The sequence below is a fragment of the Prionailurus viverrinus genome, chromosome C1 (assembly GCF_022837055.1).
Source record: "Prionailurus viverrinus isolate Anna chromosome C1, UM_Priviv_1.0, whole genome shotgun sequence".
Taxonomy (NCBI): domain Eukaryota; kingdom Metazoa; phylum Chordata; class Mammalia; order Carnivora; family Felidae; genus Prionailurus; species Prionailurus viverrinus.
This window is the reverse complement of record NC_062568.1, coordinates 116,930,691-116,948,177: the sequence shown is the minus strand read 5'-3', so window position 1 is coordinate 116,948,177 and position 17,487 is coordinate 116,930,691. Positions and strand designations below refer to the sequence as shown.

Sequence of the window (17,487 nt, the reverse complement as noted above, 5' to 3'; positions counted from 1 at the left end):
ATTCCAGGAACCTGCCCAGATTTCTTCTTTTCTTCACATTGCCTCAGCATGTTTATTTTAATCTGTTCCATGGTATTTTGTTCTTTTTATATTTTCATGTTGTTTCTCAGATAGGAGATTACCTGTAGATTACCTGTAGTCTTTTCAATGGCAGGTAGATATCCTTTATGATATTTCTGTTTTCCTAATACATAATGAAACTGTATTCTTCTATATAATACATATTTAATACCTTATTTTTTGGACAATTTCTGTTTAAATTTTTGAAAATAAGTCATTTATTTATGATTCAAAATATGGTAGTAAAAATGCTCCCATCTTTGTTCTCCATCCACCCAGTTTCTAACACTCCCCCCACAGATAAACATTATTGTTAGTTCCTTATGTATCTTTCCAGAGTCTCTTATGAACACATATTACAAACATAGACCATATTTTCTACCTTTTAAAGAAAAGTTAATAAATTATATATAAATACACTGACAGAGTCCTCATTCTTTTTTTTAGCTATATAGTATTTCATTATATGCATATACTTTGATTTATGATTTATTTAATCAGTTCCCCTAATGATTATCAGTCTTGTCTTTCCAAATCAGCTGCTCTTATAAATAATCTAGTTTCCCTCTTGATTCTGGCATCAGGGGAAAGCTGGAGGGTATGAACACCGTCAGAAATGGAAAGCCTTTGGCATGTTTCTTAAAACTCCCATCTTCTTTACCTTAGTCCTTGTGAAACTTTTTCCAGGAGTCTTCAATGTCTGCTTTGAAGATGTTGAATTTTCCATGGTGTTAGGACAGCTAGTAGAATAGGTCCGTATAGACTGAGCCTGCATACCTTAAAAAAAATGTTTTGTTACATAGCTTTTTAAGCCTTTGGGCTATGTATAGGTATATATTCGGTAATTCTTAGCTTTGCTTTTTTATGCATTATTTTTACAATACATTTTGGCATTTTTTTTAATGTATTATTTTTCTCTTGTTTAACCATTCTTTATGCCTTTTCAATAGGTCCTATTTTATTGTTAATCTGTTAGAAGTCTCATTTTTATAGCTTTTTTGAGAGGAATGTACTTCCACTTACAATCTTCGTCAGCAAGAAGGAAGGACTCCAGGGTTCTTTCAGGGAGTGGAGGTGGGGGAGGAGAAGACCGATCTTGATGTAGATCTGTGATAAGAGAATACGAACAAAACAAAACAAATCCATCAACCAAAAGTTATAAGTCAAAATCCCTTTTCGGTGTTGTATAACTTTTCCAAGTTTTCAATATTAACCCACAACAAGCAAATAAAAAATGACCAAACAATAACTGGAACCTCAAGAATTTTGTTCTTCTAGTTTTTTAGCCAAGGAGACTATGATTCATGAAAAACTTTTAGCTCACGTAGAAAAGTATTTTTCCAGGGGCACCTGGATGGTTCAACTGGTTAAGCATCCAACTTAGGCTTAGGTCATGATCTCATCGTTCATGAGTTTGAGCCATGCATCAGGTTCTCTGCTGTCAGCACAGAGCCCTCTTCAGATACTCTGTCCCCCCCCTTCCCCTCCCTCCACCTTCTGCCCTCCCCCTTCCCCTTTCCCTCCCCCCTCTTTCTTCCCCTCCCCCATGCTGTCTCTCTCTCTCTCAAAAATAATAAACATTTTTAAAAAGGGGGGGGGGAAGAGAACAGTATTCTTCCAAAGAAATTGAACTTAAAATTAATCAAGCTTCTAGTTCTAACTACCATTTTACATAGAATCCTGGGGATAGAGTAGCATGCTATATAAAACCATGAGAATACAAACAGGGAAATCTGGAATATCTGCAGTCTTTGACAAATGACCCATAAATGGCATGAGAAAATATAAAAAGGAAGGAAAACTGTTACAGATTTTAAAAGACTTAACAAATCTATAAACCAAATGCAGTGTGTAGTCTTTGAATCCATATTCAAATGAACCAACTGTAAAAAAACATTTTTGAGACAATTTGAGAAAATTGAATAAAATCTGGATATTAGATTAATATTAACGAATTATTGTTCATTCCATTGGTGTGATAATGCTATTATGGTATGTTTAAAATGTGTTTGAGATTTTCCATGCTGTAAAGAATTTTAAATAATAGAGCTATTTTCCCACAAAGTGAGGCTTAAAGATACAAATGGTGTATAATATCATACAGTACTGAGTATAATTATAGTAGTGTCTTTTTTTTTTAATTTTTTTAACGTTTATATATTTTTGAGACAGAGAGAGACAGAGCATGAACGGGGGAGGGTCAGAGAGAGGGAGACACACAATCTGAAACAGGCTCCAGGCTCTGAGCAGTCAGCACAGAGCCCAACGCGGGGCTCCAACTCACAGACCGCAAGATCATGACCTGAGCCAAGGTCGGCCGCTTAACCGACTGAGCCACCCAGGCGCCCCGTATAGTAGTGTCTTTTGAAAATGAAAATGTGGGGGCTCCTGGGTGGCGCAGTCGGTTAAGCGTCTGACTTCAGCCAGGTCACAATCTTGCGGTCCGTGAGTTCGAGCCCCGCGTCAGGCTCTGGGCTGATGGCTCAGAGCCCGGAGCCTGTTTCTGATTCTGTGTCTCCCTCTCTCTCTGCCCCTCCCCCGTTCATGCTCTGTCTCTCTCTGTCCCAAAAATAAATAAATAAATAAATAAATAAATAAATAAATAAATAAATAAATAAACGTTGAAAAAAAAAAAAAAGAAAGAAAATGAAAATGTGGTTCAAGGCTAGAGTTTTACCTGTCTCTAGTCTTTGGGTTCTTTAGCCTTAGGATTTGTCTCTAAATCAAGTTCTCTTGTTTATTTCTTATACGCTGGATGATATGCAAAATAAAGTACACTGCTTATTTCCAGCTCCTAGTGCAATCCCTGGCATATAGTAGGCACTTAATAAATATTTGATAACCACCCTGAAATCGCTTATCATCTTCCAGCTTGCCATTAGGGAACACACTGAGAACTAAAACTAACTTTCAGTGAATGATATCCTGCCAAATATCTTCCTAAAATACCATTTTCATCTTATTTCTACCCTGATGAAGAACGTACAATGCTTATTACTTGTCGCATTAAACTGAAATTCTTCTGCCTAGCTCTATGTGTGTATGATAGAATACACATAACAAAATTTGCCATTAATGACAGTGCATTTACAGTGCTATGCAATCATTACCACTACCTATTTCCAGACCACTTTCATCACCCTAAAAAGAAACTCTGTACCCATTTAGCAGTCACTCCCCATTCTTCCTGGATTAGATTGGCTACCGTGAATCGGCTTTCCCTCTGTATAGGTTTCCTTGACTTGGATATTTCATCTGTCTAACTTTAAAATCCTTCAAAACTGGGGGATGCCTGGGTGGCTCAGTCGGTTAAACATCCGACTTCGGCTCAGGTCATGATCTCACGGTTTGTGGGTTCGAGCCCTACGTCAGGCTCTGTGCCGACAGCTCAGAGCCTGGAGCCTATTTCAGATTCTGTGTCTCCCTCTCTCTCTGACCCTCCCCTGTCCATGCTCTATCTCTCTCTGTCTTAAAAATAAATAAACATTAAAAAAAAAAATCCTTCAGAATCGGAGCGCCTGGGTGGCTCAGTCGGTTGAGCAGCTGACTGTGACTCAGGTCATGATCTCAAGGCCGGTGAGCCCACATCAGGCTCTGTGCAGACAGCTCAGAGCCTGGAGCCTGCTTCGGATTCTGTGTGTTCCTCTCTCTCTGCCCCTCCCCTGCTCGCACTCTGTCTCTCTCTCTCTCTCAAAAATAAACATTAAAAAAATTTAATTAAAAAATTCCTTCAGAATTAAATAAAATCCTTTACAATCTTTCCACATTTTATCCATCCAAATTTATTTCCATATTTCCCAAATAGATCCTCTAGTGCAATTAAATTAACCTCACCATTTCTCTATGCTCATAATGCTTATTGCCACCTTTGAAACCAATGTTATCCCAATCCCTGCTCCTGGAATGTTACCCTGATCCCCTCCTTTTTCCTCTAACTATATTCTTAAGTTTCTTTTTTCTACTCAGTGAAGCCTTTCCTAACCACTCCAGTGATACCTCCCCTTTTTCCAGACTCCTGGTGATTATAATCAGTGCCACACAGATTATCAGTTAATGGTTCCAAGTATCAATTTTGTCTACCCAATTTGCATATAAACATTAAACAGTACCCTTTCTTATATATCCTGCCTATTCTAACACTGTATAAAGCATACTGAGCTTACTTAGGAATTGCTCATTTAGTAATTATCTAATAAAAATGATAATAGGTAACATTTAACGAGAGCTTACTATTTGACAACCACTGTTAAAAGCTCTTTCTGCATTATCTCACTTAACTCTTACAAAAATCCTCTAAGAAATGAGTCCTTTTATCCTCATTTTATACATGAGAAAAATCAATAAAGAAGTATATAATTTAACCAAGGTTATGCATCTTGATAACTACTGGTAGGCTAAGGATTTGAACTAAAGCCTCTCCGACTCCAAAGCCCGTGCTCATTAATCTCAATGTTAAACAACCTATGCATATTTAAATAATATGTTCATATGAATAAATATGTTAAGGGCAACTACCACGTCTTATAATGTATATAAACTACCTATCAATGCCCAGTAAATGTTAGCTGTGGATGTTGTTATTCGATGTATGAAACAAGCGAAGCTCAAGAAAGTACTGGAAAAGCACAGCAAGTTAAAGATCTAAAGAATCCCATTTCTAACAATGGTAAAGCCTATAAAACAGAAATGCTTCACAGCTTTAAGAGATTCTATCTGAAAGAGGTTTTGTTTTTTTTCTGAGGAATATATATGAAGGAACAGAATTCTAAAACCCTGTGTTTACCTTGCCCTTGACAAAACAAAACTCCTAGCCTGGGAAAATCAGAAATAAATCAATAAATAGTGGTAGCTATTATGGGAACTATGTCATCTCCTGAGGTGAATTACCCTAAACTTAATGAGTCATTCCTATAGTATAAATTCTTAGGGCTAAATGTCATCTAAAGCCAAGGGAAATTTTTTTACCTGACTGGGGACTCCGCAGTTTTACACTCTAAAAAAAAGAAAGAAAGGAAAAGTGAAAGAAGGATAGGTACACAAATTTACAAACTCAAAGCCATAAAAGACATTTTTGAAATCATATTTCATATACCTCCAGAGACAGTTACGAAATGATCTTATTTTACAAATTTATAAATGCACTCACTGAATTATGAAAAGGCATCCTTAACTCTTACAGTGCTCTATTTTCTTTTTGTAAATTTCTTTGTTCTTTTTCTTTTCTTTCAAAGCCAGCTTATGAATTTTTTAAAAATGTTTTATTCTTTTTTAAACCTCAGGTATAATTAACATACAGAGCTATAGTAGTCTCAGGTGCACAATATAATGATTCAACAGTTTACACATTACTCAGTGCTCATCAAGATAAGTATACTCTTAATTCCCTTCACCGATTTCACCCATCTCCCCACTTTCCTCCCCTCTGGCAACCACCAGTTTGTTCTCCATAGTTATGAGTCTGTTTTTCTGTTTGTCTCTTTTTTCCTTGTTTGTTTTGCTTCTTAAAGTCCACGTATAAGTGAAATCATATGTCTTTCTCTGTCTTATTTCACTGAGCATAATACCCTCTTTTTTGTCACAAATGGCAAGATCTCATTCTTTTTTATAGCTAAATAATATTCCTGTGTGTGTGTGTGTGTGTGTGTGTGTGTGTGTGTGATATCTTCTTTATCCATTCATCTATGGGTGGACACTTGGGTTGTTTCCATATCTTGGCTATTGTAAATAATGCTGCAGTAAACATATGGGTGCATATATCGTTTTGAATTAGCATTTTCATATTCTTTGGGTAAATACCCAGTAGTGGAATTACTAGATCATATGGAAATTCTATTTTTAACTTTTTGAGGAGCCTCCATATTGTCTTCCACAGTGGCTGCACCAGTTTGCATTTCCACCAGCAGTGCACGAGGGTTCCTTTTTTTCTATATCCTCACTAATACTTGTTTCTTGTGTTTTTTTATTTTAGCCAGTCTGACTAGTGTGAGGTGATAGCTCATTGCGATTTTGATTTGCATTTCCCTGCTGGTTAGTGATGTTGGGCATCTTTTCGTGTGTCTGTTGGCCATCTCTATGTTTCTTTGGGAAAATGTCTATTCATGTCTTCTGCCCATTTTTAAATTAGATTATTTGAGTTCTTTTTGGTGTTGAATTGTGTAAGTTTTTTATATATTTTGGATATTAACCCCTGATCGAATATATCGTTTGCAAGTATCCCCTTCCAAACCTTACAGTGATTTTTATATGTCACAGTAATTGGTCTTAAATTGATCCTTTTTTTAAATTTAGTTCCTTCCTATTCAGCACATTTCCCAGGAAATTTAACGGGAGGTAAATTGTTGAAATTGAAACTACTTCATGACATTAGAAAAGGAGTGACTGTTTTGGCTCTAGGAGTTGTTAAGATAAAGACTATTTATTACATGTGGACAGATTATTAACAATAATAATTACTAATAAATTCAAAGTGTAATTAAAAAGATAGAGAATATTTGCCTGCCAGCATTGCAGTTGTAGGCACTTTGAAATGTTTGTTTAGTTAATTACTTCTCTGATCTCTGAAATTTTAAGGTAGTTGGTTCATAGAATATATAAATGCACAACAGATTACTGAAGTGTAGGTTTTTCTTCCAGAAGTGGGGAGCATTATTCCAAAAACTTTATCTTAAGTAATATGGACGTGTCATTCAAAAAATTATTCTCTACCCTATGATATCACAGCTAACATAATACAGCCTACCAAATGACTACTAGGAACAAGCTACCTACTTACAAAACATTTATTTTTGCTTTAACTGTCCTTCGGGAACCAGCTCAAATATTTCCTCTTTCACTAAGTCATCCTTAGTCACTTCCAACCTGTAAGTTTCTTAAGGGCAATAATTGTGTCTTTGTTTTAATGCTAATTTATTTATTTGTGGGGGTGGGCAGAGACAGAGGGAGAGAGAATCCCAAATAGGCTCCGTGCTGTCAGCATGGATCCCAACACGGGGCTCGAACAAACCCGTGAGATCATGGCTTGAGCCGAAATCAAGAGTTGGACACTTAACTGAGCCACCCAGGCGCCCCAATAATTGTGTCTCATACATCTTTTTATTCCCACATCCTCTAGCACGTTGCTTTACAAGTAGTACTGCTTAGTGCTTACTGAGTGGATAGGTGCTAAAAATACAGGAAGTAGGACTACAGTCTGTTGAATCCAAATGAGTAGGAAAAAAAAAAAACTTATCGACCTTAGTTGGTCTAAGTCTCACAGAGTCATCAGATTTCTTTGACTCAGATGTTCCACTGCATTCTAATGATGTTCCAATTATTACCTTCACAGCTGAAGATAAGGATTTGGGAACAGTCTGTGGAAATTCTCCTGAAAGAAAGTAAATATGGTCCAATTCTTAGGAGTGTTGTCATTCTTTTAGAAAGCAAATGTTACTTAGCAATAGCACACAGACCATCAACAGGACCTGAGAGGTAATCCAGTTAATCCACACTTTAATTTACACTTAACTCAACCGTACTCACCGGCTTCATCCACCACAATAAAAGATTCAGGTGTCCGTTCCGGAAGTGGAGGGGGAATGTCATCATCTATCCTTGGAGAAGTTGCTATCCAAAATGTCAGAAATATAATCATAATTTTTAATTAGAAAAATCCAAAGGAAATTCTTACGTTCTAATCGCAATGTAAATTCCATCAAACATCGCTACAACAGTTGAGCTGGTATGTGTTTACTCAAGGGGATAGCAAGATAAATTCTCCCATTTTATTTAAGTTGCAAACCCAGGAGGTTTTGCTGTTGCTTCAAAATTTACAATTTTTTTAAAAGCCCAAAAATATTTTGATTGAGTCACTGAGTACCAGTCAAGAAAATATAAAACGTTATATTGATTCAGGAAGTTTTGAACTGTTTTCTATACAACCCTTTTGTTTTACATAGAATATACAATAAAGGATGATATAGCACTTTGAAACATGCCAAGGATTCAGTGACAGAGTAGGTAGAGTTATAAATGTGTTAGTATCCGTTCTTTATTCTACAATAAAGAATAAGTATTTCTTTTCCTTTTTACAAAACGATGGTGTAACAGCGTTTTCTATTTTTCTGTAGAAAAATTCAGAATTGGTATAGAAAAATTCAAATGCTATTACAAGAAACTGCCGCCAGGTGGCACACATGTCAATGCCACTACAATCCCTAAAGCTAAGATTTGTTTTTACTGATGGTACTCAGAGAAGTCTAAGATGCTGTGGGTATCTTAAAAAAAAAAAAAAAAAAAAAAATCCTTTAAATTATAAAACAAGATCAAAGTATATAAAATAATCAGAGAAGGAACTAAATCCAGATAAAACATTTTTGTTACAAAGCTACATATACCATATACACACATCTATTAAAAACTATATAATAAATAACGTTATAGGAAAAAAAGCTTTCTCTACTTCCTATTCACGTAAAATGTTATTTATAAATTTCTGATAATATACCTGTAGAGTCACACTTGCTCTTTTCTTCACATTCTTTCATATCAAGCTACTCTAGTCATCTCTAACAGGATATTTACTTCTACTTTCAAACCACTCAATAAAACAAAAATAATACGAATTTGCAAAAATCTAGAATTAAAAAAGTGAGAAAGTATGAACGTAAAGGTGTATATAAGATTAAAGGCCCACACAGGATACTAACTACACATTCTCATCTACTAAGTTATTACACAAGAACAGCAAGAAATCAGGTCCTCCTCTTCCAACTCCTACGTAAGAGAATTCAGTTCTTAGCTATCTGTTTAACTCAGTGTAGCCACATGATTGTGCAATAAATATCCCAAGTGGGGGCACCTGGCTGGCTCAGCCAGTGGAACATGAGACTCTTGATCTCGGGGTTGTGCGTTCAAGCCCCATGTTGGGTGTAGAGATTACTTAAAAAAAATAAAATCTTTTTTAAAAAAATGAAAACGTTTGGGGTGCCTGGGTGTCCGATTCTTGGTTTCAGCTCAGGTCATGACCTCACAGTTTGTGAGTTGGAGCCCCACAATAGAGTCCACGCTGTCAGTGCCGAACCTGCTTGGGATTCTCTATCTCTCTGTCTCTCTCTCTCTCTTTGCCCCACCCAACTTGCACTCTCTCTCAAAACAAATAAATATACTAAAAAAAAAGAAAAAAAAAAAAAGAGGGGCGCCTGGATGGCTCAGTTGGTTAAGTGACCGACTTCGGCTCAGGTCATGATCTTGCAGTTTGTGAGTTCGAGCCCCGCGTCGGGCTCTGTGCTGACAGCTCAGAACCTGGAGCCTGCTTCAGATTCTATGTCTCCCCCTCTCTCTGCACCTCACCTGCTCATGCTCTGTGTCTGTCTCAAAATTTTTTTTTAAAAAGAAAGACAGAAAAAGAAAAAGTGTAATAAGAATCCCCAGTGACCACGTGGTACTGTTGATCAAATCCTTTCTGCTGTTCCTTTGGAAGTTGTTTCTGCATATTAAGGGTAAATTGTGGACCTCTCACACACATTTCAAGAAATAAGGATTGCCTTCTTTACAGGCACTCTGACTGGCATAGATCCGACTGCCTCCTCTGCTGCCTGTTTCATCAACCATTACATGTTTGTTATTGCCTTTTTTTAACTTACCGCATCATTAAAACACTTCTGGAACTCACTTCTTTGAGGAGGAGAAGGAAGAAGGAGAAAGAAGCAAAGAAAGATGAGGGGAGGGGTGTGCAGGGATGAGAAGAAACCAAATCTTCTATAGAAACAAAGTGAAATCTAAAATGTTATACACACTTTCAGAAATACTTTACCGACTACTGCTGTCTCTTGGTCCAGGGGTGGAGGGTGACCAGTTGGAGAACTCAGTGCTAAAGAATCATGTGAATTGTAGCAAGAGAAGAGGGTTGTGGAGGACTCGGGCAGTGGAGAACGAGGTAAAGCGGTTCCATCTGGCCTCTCAGGTAAATCAAGAGACATCTTAGAACCAGTGCTACTTGGTGACAATGATGAAAAAAAAGGATCTTCCAAGGACATGTAAGAATGCACCTGAACAGCACTAGAGTCCTGCTGCTTTGCATTAGAGGCATTGCTCGTTTGGCGCCGAGAGTCAGATGGTAGTGAATAATTCAGTTCTGCTGAAGAAACGTGCATCGCTTTTCGAGCCCGCCCAAGAGGAGAGTTGTGCGGTTGAGGTTCCAAACACAAAACATTCTCCTTGATATCCAGCTCCTTGGTGTCTCTTTGCTGCATCAGTTCAAAGGAAGTTGATTTGGTCCGCGTTATCCGCCCCTTTGATTTGAAATATCCCCCTGCTACATTTGCAGGTTTGGAATTAAACAAAATGGGGCTCCAGTCTAGACTCTGATGTTTCTGAAGAGGCTCCCCAACTATTGGAAATGCCTTTGGCTCCCATTTCACGGTTGTGTCAGCATTTTTGTTACAACCACAATTTAGCTCCAAAATGTCAAACGAACTGCTCTGTTCAGCAGGGTGTAAAACTAACCCTTCCTTTTCACTTATTTCAGGAGTCCTGGGGCCAAAGGAAGAAGCGTCTGCACTTTTCAGCCTTATCTTTTGTTTATTCTGTTGCTTCACCATGTTTGCTTCTTTTATGCCACTGAAACAAAAAGAAAGCAATGATGGTACCGCAGCACCCCAAAGAGGCCTCTTCCCAGCATCACAATGAGTTCTAAGCATGAGATTTGCACTCCCCCAAACAATTAGATAACGCTGAGGTGTGTAAAATTGTACTCACCTTTTTGGTAAATTAGAATAAGACTCTGCTTCTAGGGTGGGATTTTGCTCAAGAACTGAATACTTTGCTTGAATCTTCAAGAAAAACAAGACATTGGTTGTTGGTGAAGAAATGGCAATGAGATATTTTATTTTTTTAAGTTTTATTTTTGAGAGAGTGAGCATGCGAGTGGGGGAGGGGCACACAGAGAGGGGGACCGAGGATCCGAAGAGGGCTCTGCACGGACAGCAGTGAACCCTATATGGGGTTCAAACTCACCAACCCATCAGGCTCAAATTCATGAACCGCCAAGATCATGACCTGAGCCGAAGACGGACGTTTAACCAACAGAGCCACCCAGGCACCTCAGCAATGAGGTATTTTAAATTCATAAAGTTGAGAAGTTAGTTTTCAGAAAGCATAAAGTATTTAAATAATTCACATAAGAGATTTCCAAAATATTGAGTTTCTAAAATATTGAACCTAACAAGAACTTGTTCACATACTGAGGTCAAAGGGCTCCAAAAAAAGGGAATAATAGTGTTATAGAAACTAGAAAGGGTTTCTTATAGCATCAAATATGGGAGTTTTAAAATGTCTTTGGGAGTAATTTCACTCTCAAGAACACCCTATCTTCAGAAATTACATCATCTTAACTCTTAATGTTAATAAGTGCTCATTAGGCCCTCAGACTTATTTTTACCTCTTTTTTCCTTACTATTCTCCAGCTATACTGGTTTTCTTGCCATTCTTTAAGTGTACCAAACTTGTTTCCAATTCAAGGCTTTTCCACTTACTATTCCCTCTAATTGAAATACTCTTGGCTCCAGATTTTGCATGTCTGGCTCTTTCTAAGTAATGATTCTCTACTTAAATGTCACCTGCATAAGAAAGTCTTCTCTGACCACTCAACCCCAAATCATACTCCCACACACTCGTCATCCTCTCTCGATCTTTTTTCCTTCATAGCCATTATCACATTATGAAATGTGTCACACAGAATCTTAGATACCATCAATTTGTGAAATATATCCTGATTTTAGAGATGTTTAAATATATTTTTAAATGTCATTGGCAATCATCAGATTCCACCTGTTATGGGCTTAATTATGACTCCCAAAAAGAGATGTTGAAGTCCAACCCCTGACATCTGTGAATGTGACCTTATTTGGAAATAGAGTCTTTGCAGATATTATTAGTCAAGATGGATTAGGGTGAGCCCTATCATAATGACTTGTGCCCTTATAAAAACATATAGCAGAGACTCAGAGACATACAGGGAGAATGTCATGTGATGATGGAGACAGAGACTGGAGCAATGTGCCCACAAGCCAATGGATGCCAAAGATTGCTGGCAAACTCCAGAAACTAAAAAGAAACAAGGAAAGCTCTCTAGAGCTATGAGAGAAAGCAGGGCCTTGCTGACACCTTGATTTTGGACTTCCTCCTCCAGAACCATGAGAAAATAAATTTGTTTTAAGCCCTCCTCAGTTTGTGATACTTGTTACAGCAAGCCTAGTAAACTGATTAGAGACATTAATACCCCACTTTCAGTAATGGATACATCAGACAGAGGATCAATAAGGAAATAGAGGGCAGATGTGAATAACACCATAAGTCAATTAGATCTAACAGCACATATATAACAGTCCACCTAACAACATACATATTCTTCCCAAATTCATATGGAACACTTTCCAGGATATACCATATGGTAGGCCACAAAACAAGTCTTAATACGTTTTAAAAGATTGCCATCATACAAAGTACCTTTTCCAATTATAATGGATTGAAACTAGAAATTAATAGCAGAAGGAAAACTGGAAAATTCACAAATGTCTATAAATTAAACAACTAATGGGTCAAAAAAGAAATTACAACAGAAATTAGAAAATGCTTAGAAATGAATGAAAACACAGCATACCAAAATGTATAAGATACAGTGAAAGTGATATTAGAGGGAATTTATAGCTATAGACACCCATTCTTAAAAAGAAGAAAGATCTTGAGGTACTTGGGTGGCTCAGTCAGTTAAGTGTCTGACTCTTGATTTCTGCTCAGGTCATGTAGGATCTCACAGTTGTGAAATCGAGCCCCACATTGGGCTCTGTGCTGGGTGTGGATCCTACTTAAGATTCTCTCTCTCCCTCTGCCCTTCCCTCTTTCAAAAAAGGAGAAGAAGAAGGAGGAGGAGGAGGAGGAGAGGGAGGATAAAGAACTCAAATCAATAACTTCATACCTAAGGAACTAGAAAAAAAACAAACTAAACCCAAAGAAAGCAAAAGGAAAGAAATATTAAAGATTAGAGCAGAGATAAATGAAATAGAGACTAAGAAAACAGTGGATACAATCAACAAAACCAAAAATTGATCCTTTGAAAAGATCAATAAGAGGGGAAAACCTTAGTTAGACTAAGGAAAAAAAGAGGGAAGACTCAAATTACTAAAATCTCAAATTACAGAAATATAACTAGATACATTCTACCAATTTTACAGAAATAAAAAATATCACAAGACAATAGTATGAACAATTGTACACTGACAAATTGTATAACCTGGATGAAATGGACAAATTCCTTGAAACACATGATCCACCAAAACTGACTCCAGAAGAAATAGAGACATCTAAATAGACCTACAACTGGTAAGTAGATTGAATCAGTAATCAATCAAAAGACCTTCTGACAAAGAAAAGTCCAAGACCAGATGGTTTCATTATTGAATTCCACCAAACATTTAATGAAGAATTAATGCAAACTCCTCCAAAAAACTGAACAGGTGAGAACACTTGCTAAGTCATTCTATGAGGCTAGCATTTACCTAGCCTTTGGCTAATACCAAAGCCACACAAAGATACTACAAGAAAAAGAAAACTACAGATCAATATCTTTTATGATTATTGATGCAAAGTCCTCAACCAAATACTAGCAAGCTGAATTCAGCATCATATTAAAAGGATTATATAGCATGACCAAGTGGGATTTAGTCCCAGAATGCAAGGATTGTTCAACATACAAAAATCAACCCAGATAATACACCAAATTAATAAAATAAAGGGGAAAACCCCCATCTGATCATGTCAGTTGATGCAGAAGAAAAGCATTTGACAAAATTCATGATAAAAACACTCAACAATCTAGGAATAATAGAGAGTGTCCTCAACATGATAAAGACCATATATGAAAAACCCAATGGTGAAAAACTAAAAGCTTTTCCCTAAGATGAGGAATAAGACAAGGATGCCAATTTTTACCACTTCTATTCAACTTAGTACTTAAAATTCTAGCCAGAACAATTAGGCAAGAGAAAAACAAAAGGTGCCAAAACTGGAAAGTAGGAAGTAACATTATTTTCATTTGCAGATGATATGATCTCATATGTTGAAAGATTCCACGCATGCACACAGAAACCTAGAAATAATAAACAAATTCAGTAAGGTTGAATCATCACACCCAAACCACTTGCCTTTCTATACACTAGTAATAAACAATCTGAAAAGAAAATTCAGAACACAGTTCTGATTATATTAGCATCATAAAAGGCTTAGGAATAAATTTAATCAAGGAGATGAAAGACTTGTATACTAAAAACTACAAAACATTGCTGACAGAAACTAAATAAGACATAAATAAATGAAAGACATCCCTTGTTCATAGGAAGACATAATATTGCTACAATAATAATATTACCCAAGATGAGCTATAGATTCCATTCGATTCCTATAAAAATCCCAATGGTGTTTTGCAAAAAATAGAAAAATCCAGGAGAAAATTCATATGGAATCTCAAGGGACCCTGAATCGCCAAACCAGTCTTGAAAAGGAAGAGCAAATTCAGAGGACGCCTATTTCCTGATTTCAGAATATACTACAGGAGCACCTGGCTGGCTTAGTCAGTAGAGTATGTAACTCTTCATCTTGGGGTCATGAGTTCAAGCCCCACGTTGAGCATTGAGCTTACTCTTTTTAAATGTACTATAAAGACGGGCGCCTGGGTGGCTCAGTATGTTGAGCACCCGACTTCAGCTCAGGTCATGATCTCATGGTTTGTGGGTTTGAGCTCCCCATCGAGCTCAGTGTTGATAGCTCAGAGCCTGGAGCCTGCTTCGGATTCTGTGTCTCCCTCTCTATCTGCCCCTCCCCGCTTGCACTGTCTCTCTCTGTCTCAAAAATAAATAAAAATGTTTAAAAAATTTTTTTAATATACTACAAAGGTACAGTAATAAAACAGCATGGTACTGGCATAGAACAGTCATAAAGACCAATGGAATAAAATAGAAAGCATAGCAATAAATTCACATATGTGGGAAACTGGTTTTTGGTGAGGGTGCCAAGACCATTCAATGGAGAAAAGACTCTATTCAACAAATGGCTCTGGGACAACTGGATATCCACATGCAAAAGAATGAAGTTTTTAAACATTTTTTAATTAATTTTTTCATGTTTATTTTTGAGAGAGAGAGAAAGAGAGACAGAGCGTAAGTGGGGGAGGGGCGGAGAGAGATGGAAACACAGAATTTGCAGCAGGCTCCAGGCTCAGAGCTGTCAACACAGAGCCCAACGCAGGGCTCGAATCCACAAACCATGAGATCATGACCTGAGCTGAAGTCGATGCTTAACTGATTGAGCCACCCAGGCACCCCTAAACATTTTTTTAACATTTATTTATTTTTGAGAGACAGATTGTGAGTGGGGGAGGGACAGAGAGAGAGGGAGACACAGAATCCAAAGCAGGCTCCAGGCTCTGAGCTGTCAGTGCAGATCCCAATGTGGGGCTCAAACCCATGAACCGTGAGATCATGATCTGAGCCCAAGTTGGACACTTAACTGACTGAGCCACCCAAGTGCCCCCAAAAGAATGAAGTTTGACTCTTACCTTACAACATAATATAAAAATTAACTCAGAATGGATCAAATACTTGAACATAAGAACAAAAACTATAAAACTCTTAGAAGAAAACACAGAAAGCTTCGTGACATTAGATTTGGTAATGATTTCTGGACATGACACCAAAGGTACTAGCAGTAATAATAAATAGAAAGATTGAACTTTATGAAAAGATTAAGAACATTTATGCATCAAAGTACATAATCAACGGTGTAAAAGGTCAGCACATAGAATGAGAGATGATATTTGCAAGTCACATATCTGGCATGGGATTACTATCCAGAATATATAGAGAACTCCTAAAACTCAACAGCAACAAAAACCCAATTCAAAAGTTGGCAAAGGACTTGACAGACATTTTTCCGAAGACAGTATACAAATGGCCAGTGAGCACATGAAGCAATATTCAGCATCGCTAATCAGGAAAATTCAAACCAGAACAACAATGAGATATTACTTTATACCCATTAGAATGGCTACCATAAACAAAATAACAAGTATTGGTGAGGATGTGGAGAAATTGGAACCCTTGGACATTGCTGGTGGGAATGTAAAATGGTGCACTGTTGTAAAAATTAGTATGGCAGTACCTCAAAAAATTAAACTAGAATTATATGAAAAAATTAAATTAGAATTATATGATCCAGCATTTCCATTTCTGCATATATACCCCAAAGAACTGAAGACAGGGCACAAACAATCTGTATACACTCATACTTTTAGCAGTATTATTTACAATAGCCAAAAGGTGGAAGTAAACCACCTGTTCACCAATGGATGAATGGAGAAACAAAACGTGGCATACAATGGAATATTATTCAGCCTTAAAAAGGAAGAAAATTCTGACACGTTATGATAGTGATGAACCTCGAGGACATTATGCTAAGTGAAATAAGCCAAACCCAAAGGGCGAATATCGTGTGATCTCACTGATAAGCGGTACCTAGTGGTAAAATTCACAGATATGGTAGAATAGTGGTTACTAAGGGCAGTGGAGAGGGTAGGGGGGAGGAAGGAATGGAGAGCTATTATTTAATAGGTATAAAGTTTCAGTTTTTCAAGATAAAAAGAGTTCGGGGAAGAGATGATGGTCATAACTGCACAACAAAATGAATGTTCATAGTATCACTCAATTATACACCTACAATGAGTTCAGGTGGTGAATTTATGTGTATTTTACCACAATTTGACAAATTTGAAAAAAAAAAGTAGGCAAAGGATTTGGATATACATTTGTACAAAAAAGATATACCAATGACCGATAAGAACACAAGATGATGCTCAACATCACTAGTTATGAGGGAAATGCAAATCAAACCATAAGATACTATTTCACATCCATTAGGATGGCTATTATCTAAACAAAACAAAACAAAACAGAAAATACCAAGTGTTGGCAAAGATGTAGAGAAATTGGGACTCTTGTGCATTGCTAGTGGGGATATAAAATTTGCAACCACTGTAAAAAATTAGTTTGGTAGTACCTTTAAAAACAAAACCTAAAATTATTGTAGAATCCAGCAATTCCTGGATTCTTCTGGGTATATACCCCAAATAATTTAAATTAGGGACTTCAACACATATTGGCACATCAATTTTTATAGCAGCATTATTCCCAGTAGCCAAAAGGGGGAAACAATCCAAATGTCAATTGGTGGATGAATGAATAAGCAAAATGTGGAATGTACACACAATTGAATATTGTAAACCCATAAAAAGGAATGAAAGTCTGATGCATGCTAAAAAAAAAAAACAGATGAACCTTAAGAACTTGCCACATGAAATAAGCCAGATATAAAAGAATAAATACACAATTCCACTTATCTGAT

General features: G+C 37.0%; 1 protein-coding gene across 2 annotated transcripts in view; it reads right to left on the bottom strand.

The window, feature by feature from the left end:
• The window catches only part of PTPN22 (protein tyrosine phosphatase non-receptor type 22), a 60,225-nt gene that overhangs the window by 11,989 nt on the left and 30,749 nt on the right, over window positions 1-17,487 (bottom strand). The window contains exons 12-18 of one of the 2 annotated variants that reach the window (XM_047872895.1): window positions 10,795-10,868; window positions 9,851-10,656; window positions 7,579-7,662; window positions 7,293-7,423; window positions 5,026-5,053; window positions 1,084-1,167; window positions 722-837 (exon numbers count right to left, since the gene is read on the bottom strand). In XM_047872895.1, the coding sequence (XP_047728851.1) occupies window positions 722-837; window positions 1,084-1,167; window positions 5,026-5,053; window positions 7,293-7,423; window positions 7,579-7,662; window positions 9,851-10,656; window positions 10,795-10,868 (1,323 nt within the window). The remainder of the gene's footprint in view (window positions 1-721; window positions 838-1,083; window positions 1,168-5,025; window positions 5,054-7,292; window positions 7,424-7,578; window positions 7,663-9,850; window positions 10,657-10,794; window positions 10,869-17,487) is intronic. The other variant, XM_047872894.1, reaches the window with a different exon arrangement.